This window comes from Rutidosis leptorrhynchoides, chromosome 11 (assembly GCF_046630445.1).
Source record: "Rutidosis leptorrhynchoides isolate AG116_Rl617_1_P2 chromosome 11, CSIRO_AGI_Rlap_v1, whole genome shotgun sequence".
In the NCBI taxonomy this organism is placed as follows: Eukaryota; Viridiplantae; Streptophyta; class Magnoliopsida; order Asterales; family Asteraceae; genus Rutidosis; species Rutidosis leptorrhynchoides.
Genome location: NC_092343.1, coordinates 67,656,148 through 67,676,535, shown reverse-complemented (window position 1 = coordinate 67,676,535; position 20,388 = coordinate 67,656,148). Strand labels below are relative to the sequence as shown.

The window sequence follows — 20,388 nt, the reverse complement described above, 5'->3', positions numbered from 1 at the left end:
CCTAAAAAAAAACACTCTCCTCAAACTCTCAAGTAAATTAACCACACACGATGGAGCGTGAAAGAGTGAAAAGTAGTACAACAGGAGACTAGATAGGACCGATTTAACGAGGACCAATCTTCTACCAAAAGACAACGATCTCATTTTCCAACCCGAAAGTTGAGCTTTGAATCTATCGATAACAGGGCACCAATTTTTCATTCTATTCATCCTCGAGCAAATGGGTAACCCTAAATAAATAAAAGGTAATTTCCCCACTTGACAACTAATACGATTTGCAGCCAAGTTAACTTCAGAAAGGTTTACTCCAATTCCGAAAACACTACTTTTTTGAAAGTTCACTTTTAGACCCGATGCTAGCTCAAAACACTTTAAAAGGTTTCTTAAATTTAGAACATTAAACCGGCTCCATTCACTAAAAAATATGGTGTCATCCGCATATTGAAGATGCGATACCACCACTTTAGCAGACCCGACTTCAACACCCTTGAACAAACTTTTCTCGAGAGCCACTTTAGTTAAAATGTTCAAGCCCTCGGTCGCTAGGATAAAGAGAAACGGTGATAGCGGATCTCCTTGTCTTACTGCTCTACCTAGCTTAGAATTCGTTTGTAGGCGAACCATTAATCAAAATAGAGATGGAAGCCGATGTAAGGAAAAAAGAGATCCACTTTCTCCATTTACACCCGAACCCCATACTTTGCATCACGTCCATAAGGAATTGCCAATTAAGACTATTGAAGACCTTTTCGAAATCAACTTTAAAAATATACCTTCTTTATGTGAGCTTTTGAGACATTCAATCATTTCAATTGCGATTAAAGTACCATCTAGAATATATCGACCTTTCATAAAAGCATTGTGCTCGTTACCTACAAGAGAAGGCAAAACTTTTCTAAGTCGGTTTGAGAGAATTTTGGCGAGTATCTTATAGTAACTACCGATAAGGCTTCTCATTCTATAATCGCTAAGCCCGAGTGGATTATTTTTTTAGGTATGAGTGTCACGAAGGAAGCGTTGCAACCTCTTGAGATTTATCCTTTTTCCCAAAACCAATTAATCGCGTTAATAAGTTCAACCTTGATTACATCCCAATTTTTTTTTTTAAAAAAAAACTGCATATTAAATTCATTCGGGCCGGGTGCTTTAGTATTTCCTCAATCAATGATGGCTTGGATTTCATCTTCGGTAAACGGGTGTTCAAGGTTAGTAGCTTCTGAAGCAGAAATCGAAGGGTACAGAAGATCATCTAATGTAGGTTTTGCCTCATCAGGTTCTAAGAAAAGGCTTTTAAAATGGTCGAAAGCTGCACATTTAATCTCATAAGGGTTCTCGTTCCAACTGCTGTTAATAATTAGGCCACGTACATTGCTTATGTTGTAATTGTTTCGAATAATTGAATGAAAGAATTTCATGTTCTCATCGCCTTCGACGTTCCACTTCACACGCGCTTTCTATTTAACATTTTACCTTTTATTCTTTCTTTCCCCAAACAGTTTTTCTTGCATCCTTTCAGGCCTCAAGTTCCAAATCGCTTAACAATGTAGTCTCTACTTTCAGTTCTAATTTCATCGCTTTATCCTTAAGGACCTCAATCTATGTATCCAGCTGACCGAATGTCTGATTACTCCATATTCTCAGCGTGTTTTTCACGTTTTTTAGTTTATTCATAAAGACACAATCTTTACGATTACCTGGACCTACGGATTCTGCCCACGCATTCGTAATCACATTATTAACTACATCTTCATCCAACCAAACATCAAATATTTTAAATGGTTTTGGGCCAAAAAAAATTTCATCGTCTTTTAGAATAATGGGAAAATGATCAGAGGTTAACCTATCCAATGCAACAACCGACAGGTTCCCCCACAAACGATGAAATGATTCTGAAACAAGAAAACAATCTAATTTGCTAAATTTAATTCCATTGTCACTTACTCGCGTGAAGAATATGCCGCTAATTGGAATATCTATTAGGTTGCACGACTAAATGAAATTATTGAATCGTTTGCTCAAATTTCAACATAAACACTATTGAATCTCTCCGATTGATCTCCGACTTCATTAAAATCACCGCACAAAACCCACGCTTAATCAATATTTTCGACTATCTTTGCTAATGAATCCCATAATTTTTGCTTCTTTGAGTCATCATTTGGCCCATAAATGTTTAGAACATTGAGCTTGGTACCATCACTTTTCCATTTGCCATGAATGCCAATGACACACTCGACTAACTATATCACAAGCCTCGAATTTATTTGTGTCCCAAATTAAAATTGACCTCCTAATTTGCCTACCACTCTCTTTAGATGAAATCACAGTTAGTGGAGCCCTAAAGTGACTGGATCCATATATTATTGACAATATGCAACTTAGTTTCCTGTAAAGTAACTATTTTTGGTTTCTCTTTCAAAATTAGTTTTTTTGTTGGCCCGAACTTGCTATCTAACCCCGACCCGAAACCTCTTATATTATAAGACATAATTAACATAAGAATTTTGAAAAACGAAAGGAGAAGGGACCTAAATTAATGGGCAGAAGGTTTTTTCTGCCACTTTAACCCTAATTTGCAACCATATTCATAAACCCCTTCTGAATTGAAGCAACTGTGACGACCCGGAAATTTCCGACCAAATTTAAACTTAATCTTTAAATGTTTCCGACACGATAAGCAAAGTCTGTAATGTTTAGTCTCGAAAATTTTGAAACTATGTTCATATATTCAATTACTCTCTGACAATTCCCAACAATTCACGAACAATTATATTTAACTTGATGTGCATATATAATTATATATATATATAAATATTTATTTGAAAATATTATCAAAGTATTACGTGTATGATACCGTACATTAAACTTATTGGTTTTCATATCTATTTGATATATTGAACTATCCAAGTTATAAGATAATGTCAAACGATTGAATTAAAAGATATCTATCAAGTCCCTTAAGAATATGATATTGTTATGGGTCTCTGTTGTGAGGTCCACGTTGAATTGAGAAATCGTTCCTTTTTAACGGTATTCGCAATAAATGGTAAAGTGATTTACAAGTAAGAACAAATTTGTCAATTAACGAAGGTTAGACAAAAGTTAGTGGAGAATTGGATTTCATAATATTCAATTGATTTAATTTCAAACGTGCGGAAACATTTTTCGATTCAATAGAATTTGATTATTAAAATGTTTTGTTTAAATAACATAATTTGAATATATATAATAGGATATTAATTATTAGAGTTAAATATATAAATAACTCGCAACGTGTATACAAAATGTGTTTATGAATATTGAAAATATATATTATTTCAACTTAGTTAAGTAAACGATAGTAACAGTGATTATTTGACTCGATTGATATTTTGATATATTTTTAAAATAAATGCTGGCACATAAATGAATAATATCAAATTAAGCTTTAAAGTGTAAACGTTACGTGTTATAATATTTTCTAAATGATTTTAAAACGAACTTTGAAATATAATTAGTTTTGAAAAACTAAATATTATATTATTAATTAAATATTCCAATTACATATGATATGTACAAGTTTATATTTTTAAATCAAAATATATATATATATATATATATATATATATATATATATATATATATATATATATATATATATATATATATATATATATATATATATATATATATATATATATATATATATATATATATTACAATGTGACAAAATATAATATTAATTTAGTTTTGAAAAACTGAACGTTATATCGTTAAATAAAAATTTCAATTATATATACATGTTATATAAATTTCTAAAAAATGATATATGTATTTTATTACATAATAAAATATAATATTAGCAAATATTAATTTAGATATAAAACAATTTGATTATATTTATTTTTCATATATTAATAATTTTAAATAATATTATTTAATATATTTTAATTAATAACAAACCGACGATTTAAAGAAGCAAATGACCAAAACACTCAAATGAATAAGTTATATTTCATATGATATAGTTTATTGATGAATTAAGTCTAATTACTGATAAAGGTACGTGTCACAAAACGTAAAGTACAAGTTTTCTTAGCGTATGAAAGGACGTTCGAAAAACAGGAACCGGTACATAATTCGAGCATCAACGTATAAATCTTTGGAACTAAAATTACAAGTTAACTATGCACGAGAATATAATATATTATATATATAATTATATAATTTAAATATATATTTATATATAAATAAATTATTAAAACGTCGACACAACAAACAAAACGCAAATGAGCTGGAGTCTGAACCCATGCGATCGCATGGCTCCAAGCCTCAAACCCCATGCGATCGCATGGGGGTAGTTGGCTGAAAAGTCTATATAACGAGCGAATTCAGTTTTGCTCACTCATTCATTTTCCTTCTCTTCTTACACACCGTATTATTATTATTATTATTTATATTATTTTTATTAATATTATTTTTATTAATCTTATTATTATTAGTAGTAGTAGTAAGTAATATTATTATTTATACATAAAATGCTACGACGGAGTCATGAGCTAGTTAGTTCAAAACGAGGTTTTCGAGCGGGATAGAGCTAAGGAAATTATGGGTTATAGCTATGGAGGTTATGGGTATTATTCGGGGCTATTGTTCGTGAGGGAAAACTAGTGTTTATCATCTCCGTTACGTCTACGTACTTTCCTGCAATATTGAATCACAATATTGATACGTGAGCATTCATATCTTATATTTTATATATTAATAGTGTATTCCTGACTAGAGCTCGAGTATATATGTTTATGCATGCTTGTATGCTTAATTTAGTCATTAAATATTTTATGATAAATCACGAATTTGATACATATACTACTGAGATAAGGTATATGATATGCATGTCGTTGGAAAGCTGACGAAAAATTAATAACTTTTCATTTAGAAATCGCGTGGTTTCGATGAATGGATTAAAAGATATGGTCAACTGAATTATTATTAATTCTAATATTATTATTATTACTATCGTCATTATGGTTATCGTCATTATTATTATTATCATCTAATAATAATAACAATAATAATAATTATTATTATTATCATTATCGTTATCAATATAAGTATTATCATTAAAATTGTTATTGTTATTATTAATACTATCGTTATTATCACTAAGGTTATTATTATTATTATTATTATTATTATTATTATTATTATTATTATTATTATTATTATTATTATTATTATTATTATCATTATAATAATTATTAGTATTATCATTAGTATTATTATAATTATTATTATTAGTATCATTATCATTAAAACTAATATTAGTATCATCTAATTATTATGATTACTATTATTATCATTATTATGAATGCGATATAAAAGAGGACTAAAAGCTATTAAACAAATCGATTAGGAAATAATGAGTATAAGTATCATGATGAAATTAAAATATTGATTTAGATAAAATATCATTTTCATTATTTTTATCATTATTATTAATATTAAAAGTATCATTAATATTAAAACTATCATTTTTATTAAAATTATCATTTTTAATAAAAATATTATTGTTATTATAAAATATCATTATTATTATCATTTTAATAATACTATTATTAAAACATATCATTTTGAATAGAATTATTATTTTTATATAAAATATTATTATTATTATAGTTAATATTAAAAAGTATCGTTATTATTAAAATTACCACGATTAGAATTATCATTTTATTATAATTAATATCATCATTAGTAAATATAAATATTGTTTTTATTATTATTAGTAGTAGAATAATAATAGTTATTATTATTATTACAAAATAATACAACTTTTACTCGTTATTATTATTATCAATATTATTTTAATTAAATAAATATGTGATACAGAGATATTTTTACCACACGTAATATAATTACATTAATAATACATACCACTATATTTTATGATATTGAGTGAACTGTATAAATTTTATTATTGGAGATATATAAAAGTATATTTTTATCATATATAAATGTTAATATAAATTTTTATTTATTAATAAATGACTTGTATTATTTACTCTAATAAAATCTGATAAATATATTTAAATATATAAAACGACTATATTTAAGTTATATAATAAACATGTATAGATTTTGGGAAGTCATTTTGAGTCAAGTTGACTTTTATTGACTTTTGCATGATAATCTCGAGCATTAGGACTGTGATACACTATAACCTGACCTAGCTTGTTAGATAATTATTTGACCAACATATACTAATATAGGTTCGTGAATCCGAGGCCAACCCTGTACTTGTTCAGTGCCGTCATATGAATAATTGCTATGAAATACAGTATCGTGAGTTTCATTACTCCCTTTTTAAATGCTTTTGAAATATATATTTTTGGGATTGAGAATACATGCGCTGCTTTTATAAATGTTTTACGATATAGACACAAGTAATTGAAACTACATTCTATGGTTGGATTATCGAATCGAATATCACCCCTTTATCTTGGTAACCTAAGAATTAGGGAACAGTACCCCTAATTGACGCGAATCCTATAGATAGATCTATGGGCCTAACAAACCCATTCTGGAATTTGGAATGCTTTAGTACTTCGAGTTATTATTATACAGACGAGAGGATTCTGTTTTGGGGATATTCTATATGCATCTTGTTAATGTCAGTTACCAGGTGTTCACCATACGAATGATTTTATCTTTATGCAGATGAGAGGATTCTGCTTATTAATATGAAATCTTGTCGTCTATTAAAATGATGAAAATGAATAATTATGAAAAACTAATGAACTCACCAACCTTTTAGTTGACACTTTTAAGCATGTTTATTCTCAGGTATGAAAGAAATCTTCCGCTGTGCATTTGCTCATTTTAAGGATATTACTTGGAGTCATTCATGACATATTTCAAAAGACGTTGCATTCGAGTCATTGAGTTCAACAAGATTATTATTAAGACAGTTATAGTTTGGATATATTATGAAATGGTATGCATATCTGTCAACTTTCATTGTAATGAAAGTTGGTCTTTTAAAAACGAATGCAATGTTTGTAAAATGTATCATATAGAGGTCAAATACCTCGCAATGAAACCAATTATTATGAAACGTTTATAATCCATATGAACGGGGCATTTCAGTTGGTATCAGAGTGGTGGTCTTAGTGGACCAGGTCTTGCATTAGTGTGTCTAACCGATAGATATTAAGATGCATTAATGAGTCTGGACTTCGATCATGTCTGCATATCAAAAGTTTTGCTTATCATTTTTGTCAAAAATTACCTGCTTATCATCTTAAGTCTAGACGCGTCTTACTGCATTCATTGCATAGATAGTGTATAGACAAATTCATATCTTTACATATCAATTACAGTAAACTCTGTCTGACATCTTTCAAAAATTTCTCCGTAACTTATGGGATCTTGGTATTATATATACATATGTAAAATATGTATTGAAGAATACCAAACTAAGTCCTATAATCTAATTCATTTCAAAATTCATTTCCCTGATTATACAAGCTGGATTCCGTATCTAGTTCAAATTCCTTAGATTTCGTCAGCTATTCCGATATGGATTTTCACTCGAGCTCCGAAAAGCAGTGTGACCGAAATGGATCAACCAATTAGCCATCATCTATTCTGGATGAATTGGGGATGGGTTCAAAGCCTACTTAATCATTAGAGATAAGAAGAAGGTGATCCCTTCCATCCACCACATTCCCCTCTTGGTGAAGAACCTGAAGCACTTACGGGCGAACCTGTTCGTAATACCGTTTTCTCTCTCTCATTTCCAGAGTATCTCATCATGATTATATACTATTTCAAATTCTAGATCTTATTCGTCCGCTCGTCCGAACCGACAATCATCCCGGAGTAATAGAAGAAGTCAACGAGCTTCGCGCTCGAGTAGTGGCTTTGTAGAATATGGTGCAAAGGTTACAAGCACCAGCAGCATCACCGGCATCAACAGTACCACTATCATCAACACCAACAGTACCATTACCACCACTAACAACATCCACATCTCATGCTTCAACACTATAAACTGTTCCATGAGCATCAATGCCATACGCACCATAGATACCAAGGAGTACCAATAACAATAAAAGATGAAATATTAATTCATAACTTCATAGGACAAACATTCTGCAGCGATTATGTAATCTCTAAAGTCTTAGAGATTATCTATTATAGCCTTAACCATAAATCAGATGAGTGGACCGAAATGATAGAAGGAAGAGTAGAAACCCTGACAAGAATGGTGCGTGATTTACAAGCTAGACTTGTTATACAAGCAGCACCGAAAGCACCGTCAGCATCACCAGCACCATCAGTACCTTCAGCATCGTCAGCACCAGCATCACCATCAGTATCACCAACACCAGCAACACCTGTAGCACCACAAGCTACACCAGCTCAATAACCATAAACGATATCGACACCACAATCATCAACCAATATATTGTATCAAAGAGTTATGAAGTATTAACTCATTTCCTCTGAAGATTTTATATGTATATTATATATATATATATATATATATATATATATATATATATATATATATATATATATATATATATATATATGAGTTTTGAAACCATAATAGTTCTTTTCGTACTAAGTTATTACGTATGGATTTTAACTAGTAATTACTACTTGGTTAATTCATATTACTAATATGCTATGATGTACATCCTTCGTTAACGACTTAACCATCATTAACTACAACCTCTGTTTCAACTCAATGAATTCCATTTCATAATAAACCAAGTGTATTATTCAATTATATGTTCGATTTTACGCTTTCATCTTCTATGTACCCGAAACTTTCTACGAAAACCTTATTCATAACCTTACAAAGTTCATAGGAATTTCACGAACATCAACATCCTTCATCGAGGAATATCAATTAGTATAGATAATGAAGTACTGATTACATTAGTGAAATACTCTGCGAAAATTATGTAATCTTTAATGTTTTAGAGATTATTCATTTCTAGTTTCAGCCAAAAATCAAATGAGTTTAATAGTATATTAACTTATTAAATCTGTATTACATCAGAAGAAAGTATATATATATATATATATATATATATATATATATATATATATATATATATATATATATATATATATATATTTTCATATAGACTTTAATAAAAATTCTCTGGTACAAAATATTACTTGTGAAACTTTTAACGGGTAGGTAATACCCGAGAGATATATAAATTCACAATTAATATGTTACACTCTCCGATTCTGATTCCGCAATCATCTACTATACTCACTACTTTCACAACAATATACATTCTTTCATAGAAATCAAAACAACCATACTCATTCAAATCCAATTACATATTCTGATTTTAACATATCAAAATTCAATTCAAGATATAACCGATATCATCACTCTTAGATCCCTACAGCTTTCAAAGCTATACTTTGACTTCAAAACTGTGCTAGAACATCACTTTTATTCATAAAATTTGAAAAAATATTCGTATCATTCAAAATTCTAGAACATCATATGTATATTACAATCTGCATTCAAACCCTTCATGATTCTTGAAAACCCCTCAATTAAGAAACAATTGAGAGGATGATCCAACCACACGTTATCTACGAAAAGAAAGATTTAGACATAATAGTTATGCACCTAGAAAACCCCCAGAACCTAATTAGAAGTTTAACACAAATCCAGAATCCATTGGCATTGTCATTACCGAAAATAACTTTGCAATCCCTTTCCAAAATAGCCAATTTTGTCACACCTCCAGCAAAATCAACTTCGACTTTTCATTCGGATTAGCCTTATTATAACCTTGATATAGATGTTGCTCTTTTCGTCATCGTTACCGGGGAACCGTTTATATCCCACCACATTAGCAGTAAACTTACCAACAACTTCATTGATCTTTAACTTTCCGAAAAATCATTATATTCATTGAAAGTCTATCATGTACTCATCTACATCTTGTAATAATAATTGTCATACCAACTACCGAGATTTAGCAATCAGTATTTTGAATCTGGCAGCGTTTCTACACCAACAGTTATATGTATACAAATAACATTTATCTCTTAGAATTATGATCTTCTATTCTAAAATTCTAAACAGCACCCAGTCTACGAATCAATACTCTGAATTCTGAAAAAGCTGAATGAAGTAGCAAAAACTGTAAACGACCATAACAGTCGAAGGTATGATGATAAAGAATAGTGTGTTGGCAAAACTCAAAAAAATTTGGTATTGAAAAACGGATTGAGCAAAACCTGAAGGAGACTGTAGATAAATCACAAGGACTAAACGTACCTTCAAAGAATCCAAATGATTCAGTGTCTGCTGAAGTCTTTAGCAAATACCTTGCTCCTGACTCCAAATCTTTATGGACAAATCTTCTTCATCATCCTTTGACATTAGAAATTTTAAGATATCATCGTATCTTTAATTATAAATATCCTCGATATTTCTGAAGATATTTTCATAACTATTCTTATCTGAAATCATTTATCTCTTCGCGCTATCAGTGTTTCATCATAAAGGAAACTGTTTAGTTTCTATATTCTGTAACCTTCAAGTTTAAAATATGAATGTTTTTGAAGAAGTGTTAGGAATTGAAGCATGAGTTAGTATAGTATAATGACACTTGATTAATGTGATTATATTACAGTAAGTCATGCTGAGTTTCTAATAGAACATGATGATTCACATACCATAACGTCATCATGTGCCATGTTACACGACTCTTACATTTCACCTAATCTCCAAACATATCTAGAACATATCTTCCTAATAGTTCTATCTTTTCTCTTGAATTCTGATAATTTAACCAATCAAGATCGTGCTATTATAATTTCTCTCTTAGAGCATTAGTCATGTTCATTCGAAACTTCATACCTACAAATTCTGGACCATTATTCGCTTGACTTAAAGTCAGGAAGGGAAAACAAAAGTATGGAACTCCAAAATATAAAGTAAAATATAAAGCCTGACAACAATTACAAACGTATATATCGATGCATATAGCAATATAAAGGCATGGGAGAACTAAAAACACTATAAACCCAAGAGAATAGTAGAAGTAAATAGATTCCTCCGGTGGCAGGTGAAAAAGAAGAAGGACAGATACAAAGGTCAGGAATATATCCAGAATTAGAACCGGATGGAGCATATTGACGAATGCTTTAAAGTATGAATTGAGGGAGAAAGAATAGAAGGTTTGAGCTGTGAAAATAAGGAAACGAAGGGAGTGGATTTATAGTGAAATATTTGACAGAGCAATCGAAATAGATTATTATATCTAACCAAAGAAGATCCTAATTTCCTTAATTACCAAAGAACCAAATCTTATTACGAAGATTTTCTCTAAAATCCTTGAATTTCAGAAAAATCAACCGTGACTATGTCATCGGTTAAAACGAACCTGAATTTACTCATTTCACACTTTTGTGATAACTTCACTCGTACACTTCACATAAATAATTGGTTTTATCCATATTACTCGCTGATAATAAAACTCTAATTTTCAGCTCGTATGCATCATGAAAACATACTTATTGTCAGCCATGACCATCCCAATCAAATTTTGAGACAAAATTTCTTTAACGGGTAGGTATTGTGACGACCCAGAAATTTCCGACCAAATTTAAACTTAATCTTTAAATGTTTCCGACAGGATAAGCAAAGTCTGTAATGTTGAGTCGTGAAAATTTTGGAACTATGTTCATATATTCAATTACTCTCTGACTATTCCCAACGATTCACGAACAATTATATTTAACTTGATGTGCATATATAATTATATATAAATATTTATTTGAAAAAATTAACAAAGTATTACGTGTATGATACCGTACATAAAACTTATTAGTTTCCATATCTATTTAATATATTGAACTATCCAAGTTATAAGATAATGTCAAACGATTGAATTAAAAGATATCTATCAAGTCCCTTAAGAATATGATATTATTATGGATCTCTGTTGTGAGGTCCACGTTGAGAAATCGTTCCTTTTTAACGGTATTCGGAATAAATGGTAAAATGATTTACAAGTAAGAACAAATGTGTCAATTAACGAAGGTTAGATAAAAGTTAGTGGAGAATTGGATTTCATAATATTCAATTGATTTAATTTCAAACGTGCGGAAATGTTTTTCGATTCAATAGAATTTGATTATTAAAATGTTTTATTTAAATAACATAATTTAAATATATACAATAGGATATTAATTATTAGAGTTAAATATATAAATAACTTGCAACGTGTATACAAAACGTGTTTATGAATATTGAAAATATATATTATTTCAAATTTGTTAAGTAAACGATAGTAACACTGGTTATTTGACTCGATTAATATTTTGATATGTTTTTAAAATAAATGCTGGCACATAAATGAATAATATCAAATTAAGCTTTAAAGTGTAAACATTACGTGTTATAATATTTTCTAAACGATTTTAACACGAACTTTGAAATATAATTAGTTTTGAAAAACTAAATATTATATTATTAATTAAATATTCCAATTACATATGATATGTACAAGTTTATATATATATATATATATATATATATATATATATATATATATATATATATATATTACAATGTGACAGAATATAATATTAATTTAGTTTTGAAAAACTGACCGTTATATCGTTAAATAAAAATTTCGATTATATATACATGTTATATAAATTTATAAACAATGATATATATATATTTTATTACATAATAAAATATAATGTTAGCAAATATTAATTTAGATATAAAACAATTTGATTATATTTATTTTTCATATATTAAAATTTTTAAATAATATTATTTAATATATTTTAATTAATAACAAACCAACGATTTAAAGAAGTAAATGATCAAAACAATCAAATGAACAAGTTATATTTCATATGATATAGTTTATTGATGAATTAAGTCTAATTACTGATAAAGGTACGTGTTGCAAAACGTAAAGTACAAGTGTTCTTAGCGTATGAAAGGACGTCTGAAAAACTGGAACCTGGACGTAAGTCGAGCATCAACGTATAAATCTTTGGAACTAAAATTACAAGTTAACTATGCACGAGAATATAATATATTATCTATATAATTATATAATTTAAATATATATTTATATATAAATAAATTATTAAAACCATCAGCACAACAAACAAAACGAAAATGAGCTGGAGTCTGAACCCATGCGATCACATGGCTCCAAGCCTCAAACCCCATGCGATCGCATGGGGGTAGTTGGCTGAAAAGTCTATATAACGAGCGAATTCAGTTTTGCTCACTCATTCATTTTCCTTCTATTTTTACACACCGTATTATTATTATTTATATTATTTATATCAATATTATTATTATTATTAATCTTATTATTATTATTATTATTATTATTATTATTATTATTATTATTATTATTATTATTATTATTATTATTATTATTATTATTATTATTATTATTATTAGTAAGTAATATTGTTATTTATACATAAAATACTACGACGGAGTCATCATCGAGTTAGTTCAAAACGGGTTTTTCGAGCAGGATAGAACTAAGGAAATTATGGGTTATAGCTATGGAGGTTATGGGTATTATTCGGGGGTATTGTTCGTGAGGTCAAACTAGTGTTTATCATCTTCGTTGCGTCTACGTACTTTCCTGCAATATTAAATCACAATATTGATATGTGAGCATTCATATCTTATCTTTTATATATTAATAGTGTATCCCTGACTAGTGCTCGAGTATATATGTTTATGCATGCTTGTATGCTTAATTTAGTCGTTAAATAGTTTATGATAAATCACAAATTTGATACATATACTACTGAGATAAGGTATATGATATGCATGTCGTTGAAAAGCTGACGAATAATTAATAACTTTTCATTTAGAAATCGTGTGGTTTCGATGAACGGATTAAAAGATATGGTCAACTGAATTATTATTAATTCTAATATTATTATTATTACTATCGTCGTTATGGTTATCGTCATTATTATTATTATCTAATAATAATAATAATAATTATTATTATTATTATCATTATCGTTATCAATATAAGTATTATCATTAAAATTGTTATTGTTATTATTAATACTATCGTTATTATCACTAAGGTTATTATTAATACTATTACTACTATTATTATTATTATTATTATTATTATTATTATTATTATTATTATTATTATTATTATTATTATTATTATTATTATTATTATTATTATTATTATTATTATTATTATTATTATTATTATTATTATTATTATTATTATTATTATTATTATCATTATAATAATTATTAGTATTATCATTAGTATTATTATAATTATTATTATTAGTATCATCATCATTAAAACTAATATTAGTATCATCTAATTATTATGATTACTATTATTATCATTATTATGAATGCGATATAAAAGAGGACTTAAAACTATTAAACAAATCGATTAGGAAATAATGAGTATAAGTATCATGACGAAATTAAAATATTGTAAGATATTGATTTAGATAAAATATCGTTTTCATTATTTTTATCATTATTATTATTATTAAAAGTATCATTAATATTAAAATTATCATTTTTATTAAAATTACCATTTTTTAATAAAAATATTATTGTTATTATAAAATATCATTATTATTATCATTTTAATATTATTATTATTAAAAATTATTATTTTGAATAGAATTATTATTTTTATATAAAATATTATTATTATTACAGTTAATATTAAAAAGTATCATTATTATTAAAATTATCATGATTAGAATTATCATTTTATTATAATTTATATCATCATTAGTAAATATAAATATTGTTATTACAAAATAATACAACTTTTACTCATTATTATTATTATTATTATCAATATTATTTTATCAAATAAATATGTGATACAAAGATATTTTTACCACACGTAATATAATTACATTAATAATACATACCACTATATTTTTATAATATTTAGTGAACTGTATAAATTTTATTACTAGAGATATATAAAAGTATATTTTTTATCATATATAAATGTTAATATAAATTTTTATTTATTAATAAATGACTTGTATTATTTAGTCTAATAAAATCTGATAAATATATTTAAATATATAAAATGACTATATTTAAGTTATATAATAAACATGTATAGATTTTGGGAAGTCATTTTGAGTCAAGTTGACTTTTGCATGATAATCTCGAGCATTAGGACTGTGATACACTATGACCTGACCTAGCTTGTTAGATATTTATTTGACCAACATATACTAATATAGGTTCGTGAATCCGAGGCCAACCCTGCACTTATTCAGTGCCGTCATATGAATAATTGCTATGAAATACAGTATCGTGAGTTTCATTACTCCCTTTTAAATGCTTTTGCAATATATATTTTTGGGACTGAGAATACATGCGCTGCTTTTATAAATGTTTTACGATATAGACACAAGTAACAGAAACTACATTCTATGGTTGGATTATCGAATCGAATATCACCCCTTTATCTTGGTAACCTAAGAATTAGGGAATAATACCCCTAATTGATGCGAATCCTAAAGATAGATCTATGGGCCTAACAAACCCCATTCTGGAATTTGAAATGCTTTAGTACTTCGAGTTATTATTATACAGACGAGAGGATTCTGTTTTGGGGATATTCTATATGCATCTTGTTAATGTTGGTTACCAGGTGTTCACCATACGAATGATTTTATCTTTATGCAGACGAGAGGTTTCTGCTTATTAATATGAAATCTTGTGGTCTACGAAAATGATGAAAATGAATAATTATGAAAAACTAATGAACTCACCAACCTTTTGGTTGACACTTTTAAGCATGTTTATTCTCAGGTATGAAAGAAATCTTCCGCTATGCATTTTCTCATTTTAAAGATATTACTTGGAGTCATTCATGTCATATTTCAAAAGACGTTGCATTCAAGTCGTTGAGTTCAACAAGATTATTATTAAGACTGTTATAGTTTGGATATATTATGAAATGGTATGCATATCTGTCAACTTTCATTGTAATGAAAGTTGGTCTTTTAAAAATGAATACAATGTTTGTAAAATGTATCATATAGAGGTCAAATACCTCGCAATGAAACCAATTATTATGAAACGTTTATAATCCATATGAACGGGGCATTTCAGCTACTATAAGAACTCGATCTTCCATTTATTGCATCACTCTTCTCAGGTTTTGATTCTGAGACTAACTTGCTTCTTTTAGACGCGGAGGTCAATTAACTACTATCAGATGCACATGCAGTGCACCTGGATCGTAATGGGGTATTGTCCGTGATTGGATCCCTGGCAACGTTTTTTAAGTGTTGCATTCGAGAAGATGATTTCCATCATCGTACATTCACCCAACAACATTTTTTTCTTTTATCGGTTGATTTTGCCCTATCATTGATCTTCGTATGTTTTTTTACTCGTGTGTTTTTCTTTTTAGTACCCACTGGTGATTTGGCAAAAACAAGGTTTTCCAAAGTGTCCTTCACATTATCATGACCTAATGGATCAATATTATTTGTATTAAGATACAGTCCAAGAGGACTTGCAGTCCCACATTTGAATTTGGGCTTGGCAACCCAATGAAATTAACAACTTGTGGAGACTCCAATCCTTTTCTCACAGCCCATTGGGCTATTATTGTTTTTATATTGATTGGATCTTTGTTACTTTAGGCTTATAGGCCCACTGGCAATTCACAGTGAATTGAGTTATTAGGGTACGGCTCCGTACCTAGGGGTTTGTCAAAACCGTTGTGAGAATTGAAAGGACTCTCTACTTTCTCTGTGCATGTGTAATTAATGTTTCCTTGGGAACGGTTCCCAAGATATCCACATCCTGACCCTTTGTCTTCGAGGTCATTTCCACTGCCATGGACTGGATTTTTTTGGTAGGCATTACCGGAATTCTGCTCGTTGTCACTAACATGAAAATTGACTGAAAATGTTTCACATTCTGTGTTATTGTCATCTTTGGATTTAGCAGGTGTTTCATCTTCAGGATCTAAATTGAAAAATTCCCATCATCATTTGAATTATCGAATGTATCATCTACGAATTCATCTTCTGACTTTGCATCTTCTTCTACGATTGGATGATCTTCATTACACCCGATGTTATCATTATGATTACCATTACCTTGAACATTGAATTGAACACGCACCTCCCTCTTGAGGTATTCGTTGATACTGACATAACATATAGTGTTGTTATCAAATAATTTAACCCAACCATCAAATTGAACATTGCTTCGAACATGTATTAGAATACTAGCGATGCTTAATCTTGATTAGCATTATCAATAGAACAATTCTTCATCTCTAGAATCCTAGCCCACCAACCCACAATACGTTTGAAGGTGTCTTCGTTCCAGCAAGTGACAGGAACCCTTCTAATAGTGATCCACACTAACCTTCCAGAAGATTTGTACGAGCCGTCTAATATCCTTAATTGATTGCACCATTTGTGCATGGCATGACAATTATCTTTTAATATCTTTGATGTAGCACAGGGTGATTCACATATTACTAACATGTCCAATCCACCCTGATATTTAATTGAGAAGTTGCACAGCCTTCTGCATAACACAGGTCTTCAAACTGGAAAAAGTACTCCAAGACTTTTAGATCACAGATGATAGAACAACCCAATAGATTTCTTTGTTGGCCCTTAACTTTGATTGTTCTTTCAACTTTGCATATTGTGCTTTCAAAGTTATCATTCACTAGACCGTTCGACTTTATCTTGTCTTCTTTCAATCTATTAAGTTTTGATCTTAAATCCTCCATCTCTTCTGCTTGTTTATTTAGTTTTTACCTTAGATCTACTGCATGTTTATTTAATTTTTCTCTTAAATGTCCATACTTCTGCCTAGCAACATCACTGGACTTTTGTTGATCAGTGATTGCGTTATTATGAATCTTTTCACTCAATTTGTTTATGTTCTGGTAACCACTAAACTGTTTCTCTTCTCCCAATCTTTCTTTTGCTTTGAAGATCTTGATTAATGTACCATTGAAAGTTATATTTTCAAGATCTGCTAATAGATTATCAACATATTTGACATTACCAATCTCACGAAAGCAAATTGTGCCCCACTCTTTAGCATCTAGCTCACCACGTAAATGTCTCGTAGGTCACCGAATGATTTGAAGGTTTTCCATAGATCTTCAACACTCGAACTATCCGTGAAATTGAAGAAGAAGATAGATGTCAAGTAGATTTCAAAAAGCCTAGTAAATCTATCCTTGAGTCGTCTATTTTACCTTGATTGCATCCCTGTTGCTCCATCGAATTTGGGATTTGCCACACCTCTCACTTTCTCTCTCCTTACACTCTCTCTCACACAACACATTTTTTTCATAATCATATTTTCTAATTTATCCTTGTTACTTTTTCGAATCAAGATTAATTCACTTAATAGCATGGGCGGAAATATGTGGGGCAGGGTGGAGGCGCTCGCCCCCAGTGAATGTGTAATTTTCAGTGCAAATATATGGCATGTGTATAGCCGCACTCTATGCGCCTATACCAAATGATGTGAGTTTCGTATACTTGCATAAGGGTCCAGTACATTCTAGAAGAATGTACCGTATAATTAATTCAGATTCTTTTCCTTAAATAACGTGAGTTAGTTGGGATAAGATCACATTTAATTAGGGATGAGATCCTATCGAAACCCTAATTCGTTAAAAATACATAGATCCCAAACCCTAAAAACACATTCGTTACTAATATATAACATAGCATACTCATCATCGTACGAACAAGCTTCCTACAATCATTCACGAAAAGACTTTCATGTAAGTTACAAACTATGAAACCTTCATGTCTTTGGGCCACTCAACCTCGTATGCTAGGTTGTTGGTGGACTCTCAAATCGGCTACCCTATCGAAATCAAAACGATGCCGATGTGGGTTATCCACGACTAAGGTTGGAGGTTCGAATATTGTTGTTCCTTAAACCCTTTTATGCACTCAAGCGTAGGTTCACCTCGACCTCGTGAAAATATGCTTGATCAGGTATTAATTTTTTTTATGTATGATCCTTAATTAATATAATTTTGGATTTTTAATCTCTGTTTGATCGCTTAGATATCATCTTGAATGTTCTTTGCAGACTGACATATAATGGGGTGGAAGGCAGCTCAGAAGCTCATTCATCACTGGAAAATTTTGAGAGGCGATAATGTAAAAAATAGTATGTCTCATTTTTTATATTAAATATTTGGGTGATGATATTCCCATCACTTTTTTGATAAATCCACCAAATCTGTGCATTAACAAGTTGTACTGTACACATAAGTAATGCATAACTTCAGTGGATTAATAAAAGCCTAAATCTTTGTATTTTAAGGACCTTTTGTTACCGATTTTTTATTTATTGTAGGTGATGATAATTAGGGGTAAAGATAGGGGTGAAATTGGAACTGTTAAACGTGTCATTCGCTCTCAAAATCGTGTTATTGTTGAGGGAAAGAACTTGGTGATTATTCTTTATTTCTTCTCCAATTCACTTTTTTTAATTATTTATATTTATTATATGAATTTACTGCCACAAATGATATTCACTTTGGATTAAATTTATTTGCAGGTAAAAAAACACATAAAACAAGGACAAGGTCATGAAGGTGGGATTTTTACAGTTGAAGCCCCTCTGCATGTGTCGAATGTTCAAATTGTTGATCCAGTTACAGGGTATATATATTATATTATATATTACTATAATATAATAAATAATTTATCGCAGTGTTTGATCGTTGCTTCTTTATAATGATTGTTGAAGGTTTTTTTTTTTTTTTTTTAATAGGCGGCCTTGTAAGGTTGGAATAAGGTATCAGGAAGATGGTACGAAAGTAAGAGTTTCAAGAGGCATAGGTGCATCAGGGTCAATTATACCTCGTCCTGAGATTTTGAAGATTAGGGCTACCTTGTAGTAACCCGTCCTAATCCACATGGACGAAGTCTTTAACAGATGGTCTCATTGCGAGGTTCTGACCTCTATATGCCATGAACGACTTCATGTAATATCTTTAAAATGAGCAATTGCACAGCGGAAGATTTCTTTCAGACCTGAGAATAAATATGTTTTAAAAGTGTCAACCAAAAGGTTGGTGAGTTCATAAGTTTATCATAAACAATAAAATTCATAATTTTGATAGACCACAAGATTTAAATGTGCATGGTACAAATGGGCCCGAATCCTATACCCACCTGTAATGTACATGCGATTTCTTTTAAATACAGTACACATATCTCGTGTACGAAACGATTTTTCAACAATTCTTTATAATCGTACACATATCTCGTGTACAAAATATCATACACATAACCTGTGTATAAAATCATTCTCTCAATACATAA

General features: G+C 29.5%; 1 protein-coding gene across 1 annotated transcript; it reads left to right on the top strand.

Moving 5' to 3' along the window:
• The first annotated feature begins 19,061 nt into the window (after positions 1–19,061).
• Positions 19,062–19,961, top strand: LOC139874653 (uncharacterized). The gene is made up of 4 exons (XM_071862056.1): positions 19,062–19,215; positions 19,415–19,510; positions 19,619–19,722; positions 19,835–19,961. The coding sequence occupies exons 1-4, from the start codon at positions 19,156–19,158 to the stop codon at positions 19,959–19,961; spliced, it is 387 nt and encodes a 128-aa protein (XP_071718157.1). The 5' UTR covers positions 19,062–19,155.
• Positions 19,962–20,388: the final 427 nt, after the last annotated feature.

What these genes read in the sequence shown, in the direction of transcription:
- LOC139874653 (XM_071862056.1), top strand. Translation starts at nt 19,156, where the DNA reads ATGGGGTGGAAGGCAGCTCAGAAGCTCATTCATCACTGGAAAATTTTG. An exon ending in AAATTTTGAGAGGCGATAAT is followed by an intron (nt 19,216 to 19,414) that starts GTAAAAAATAGT and finishes TATTTATTGTAG; the next exon opens with GTGATGATAATTAGGGGTAA. An exon ending in ATTGTTGATCCAGTTACAGG is followed by an intron (nt 19,723 to 19,834) that starts GTATATATATTA and finishes TTTTTTTAATAG; the next exon opens with GCGGCCTTGTAAGGTTGGAA.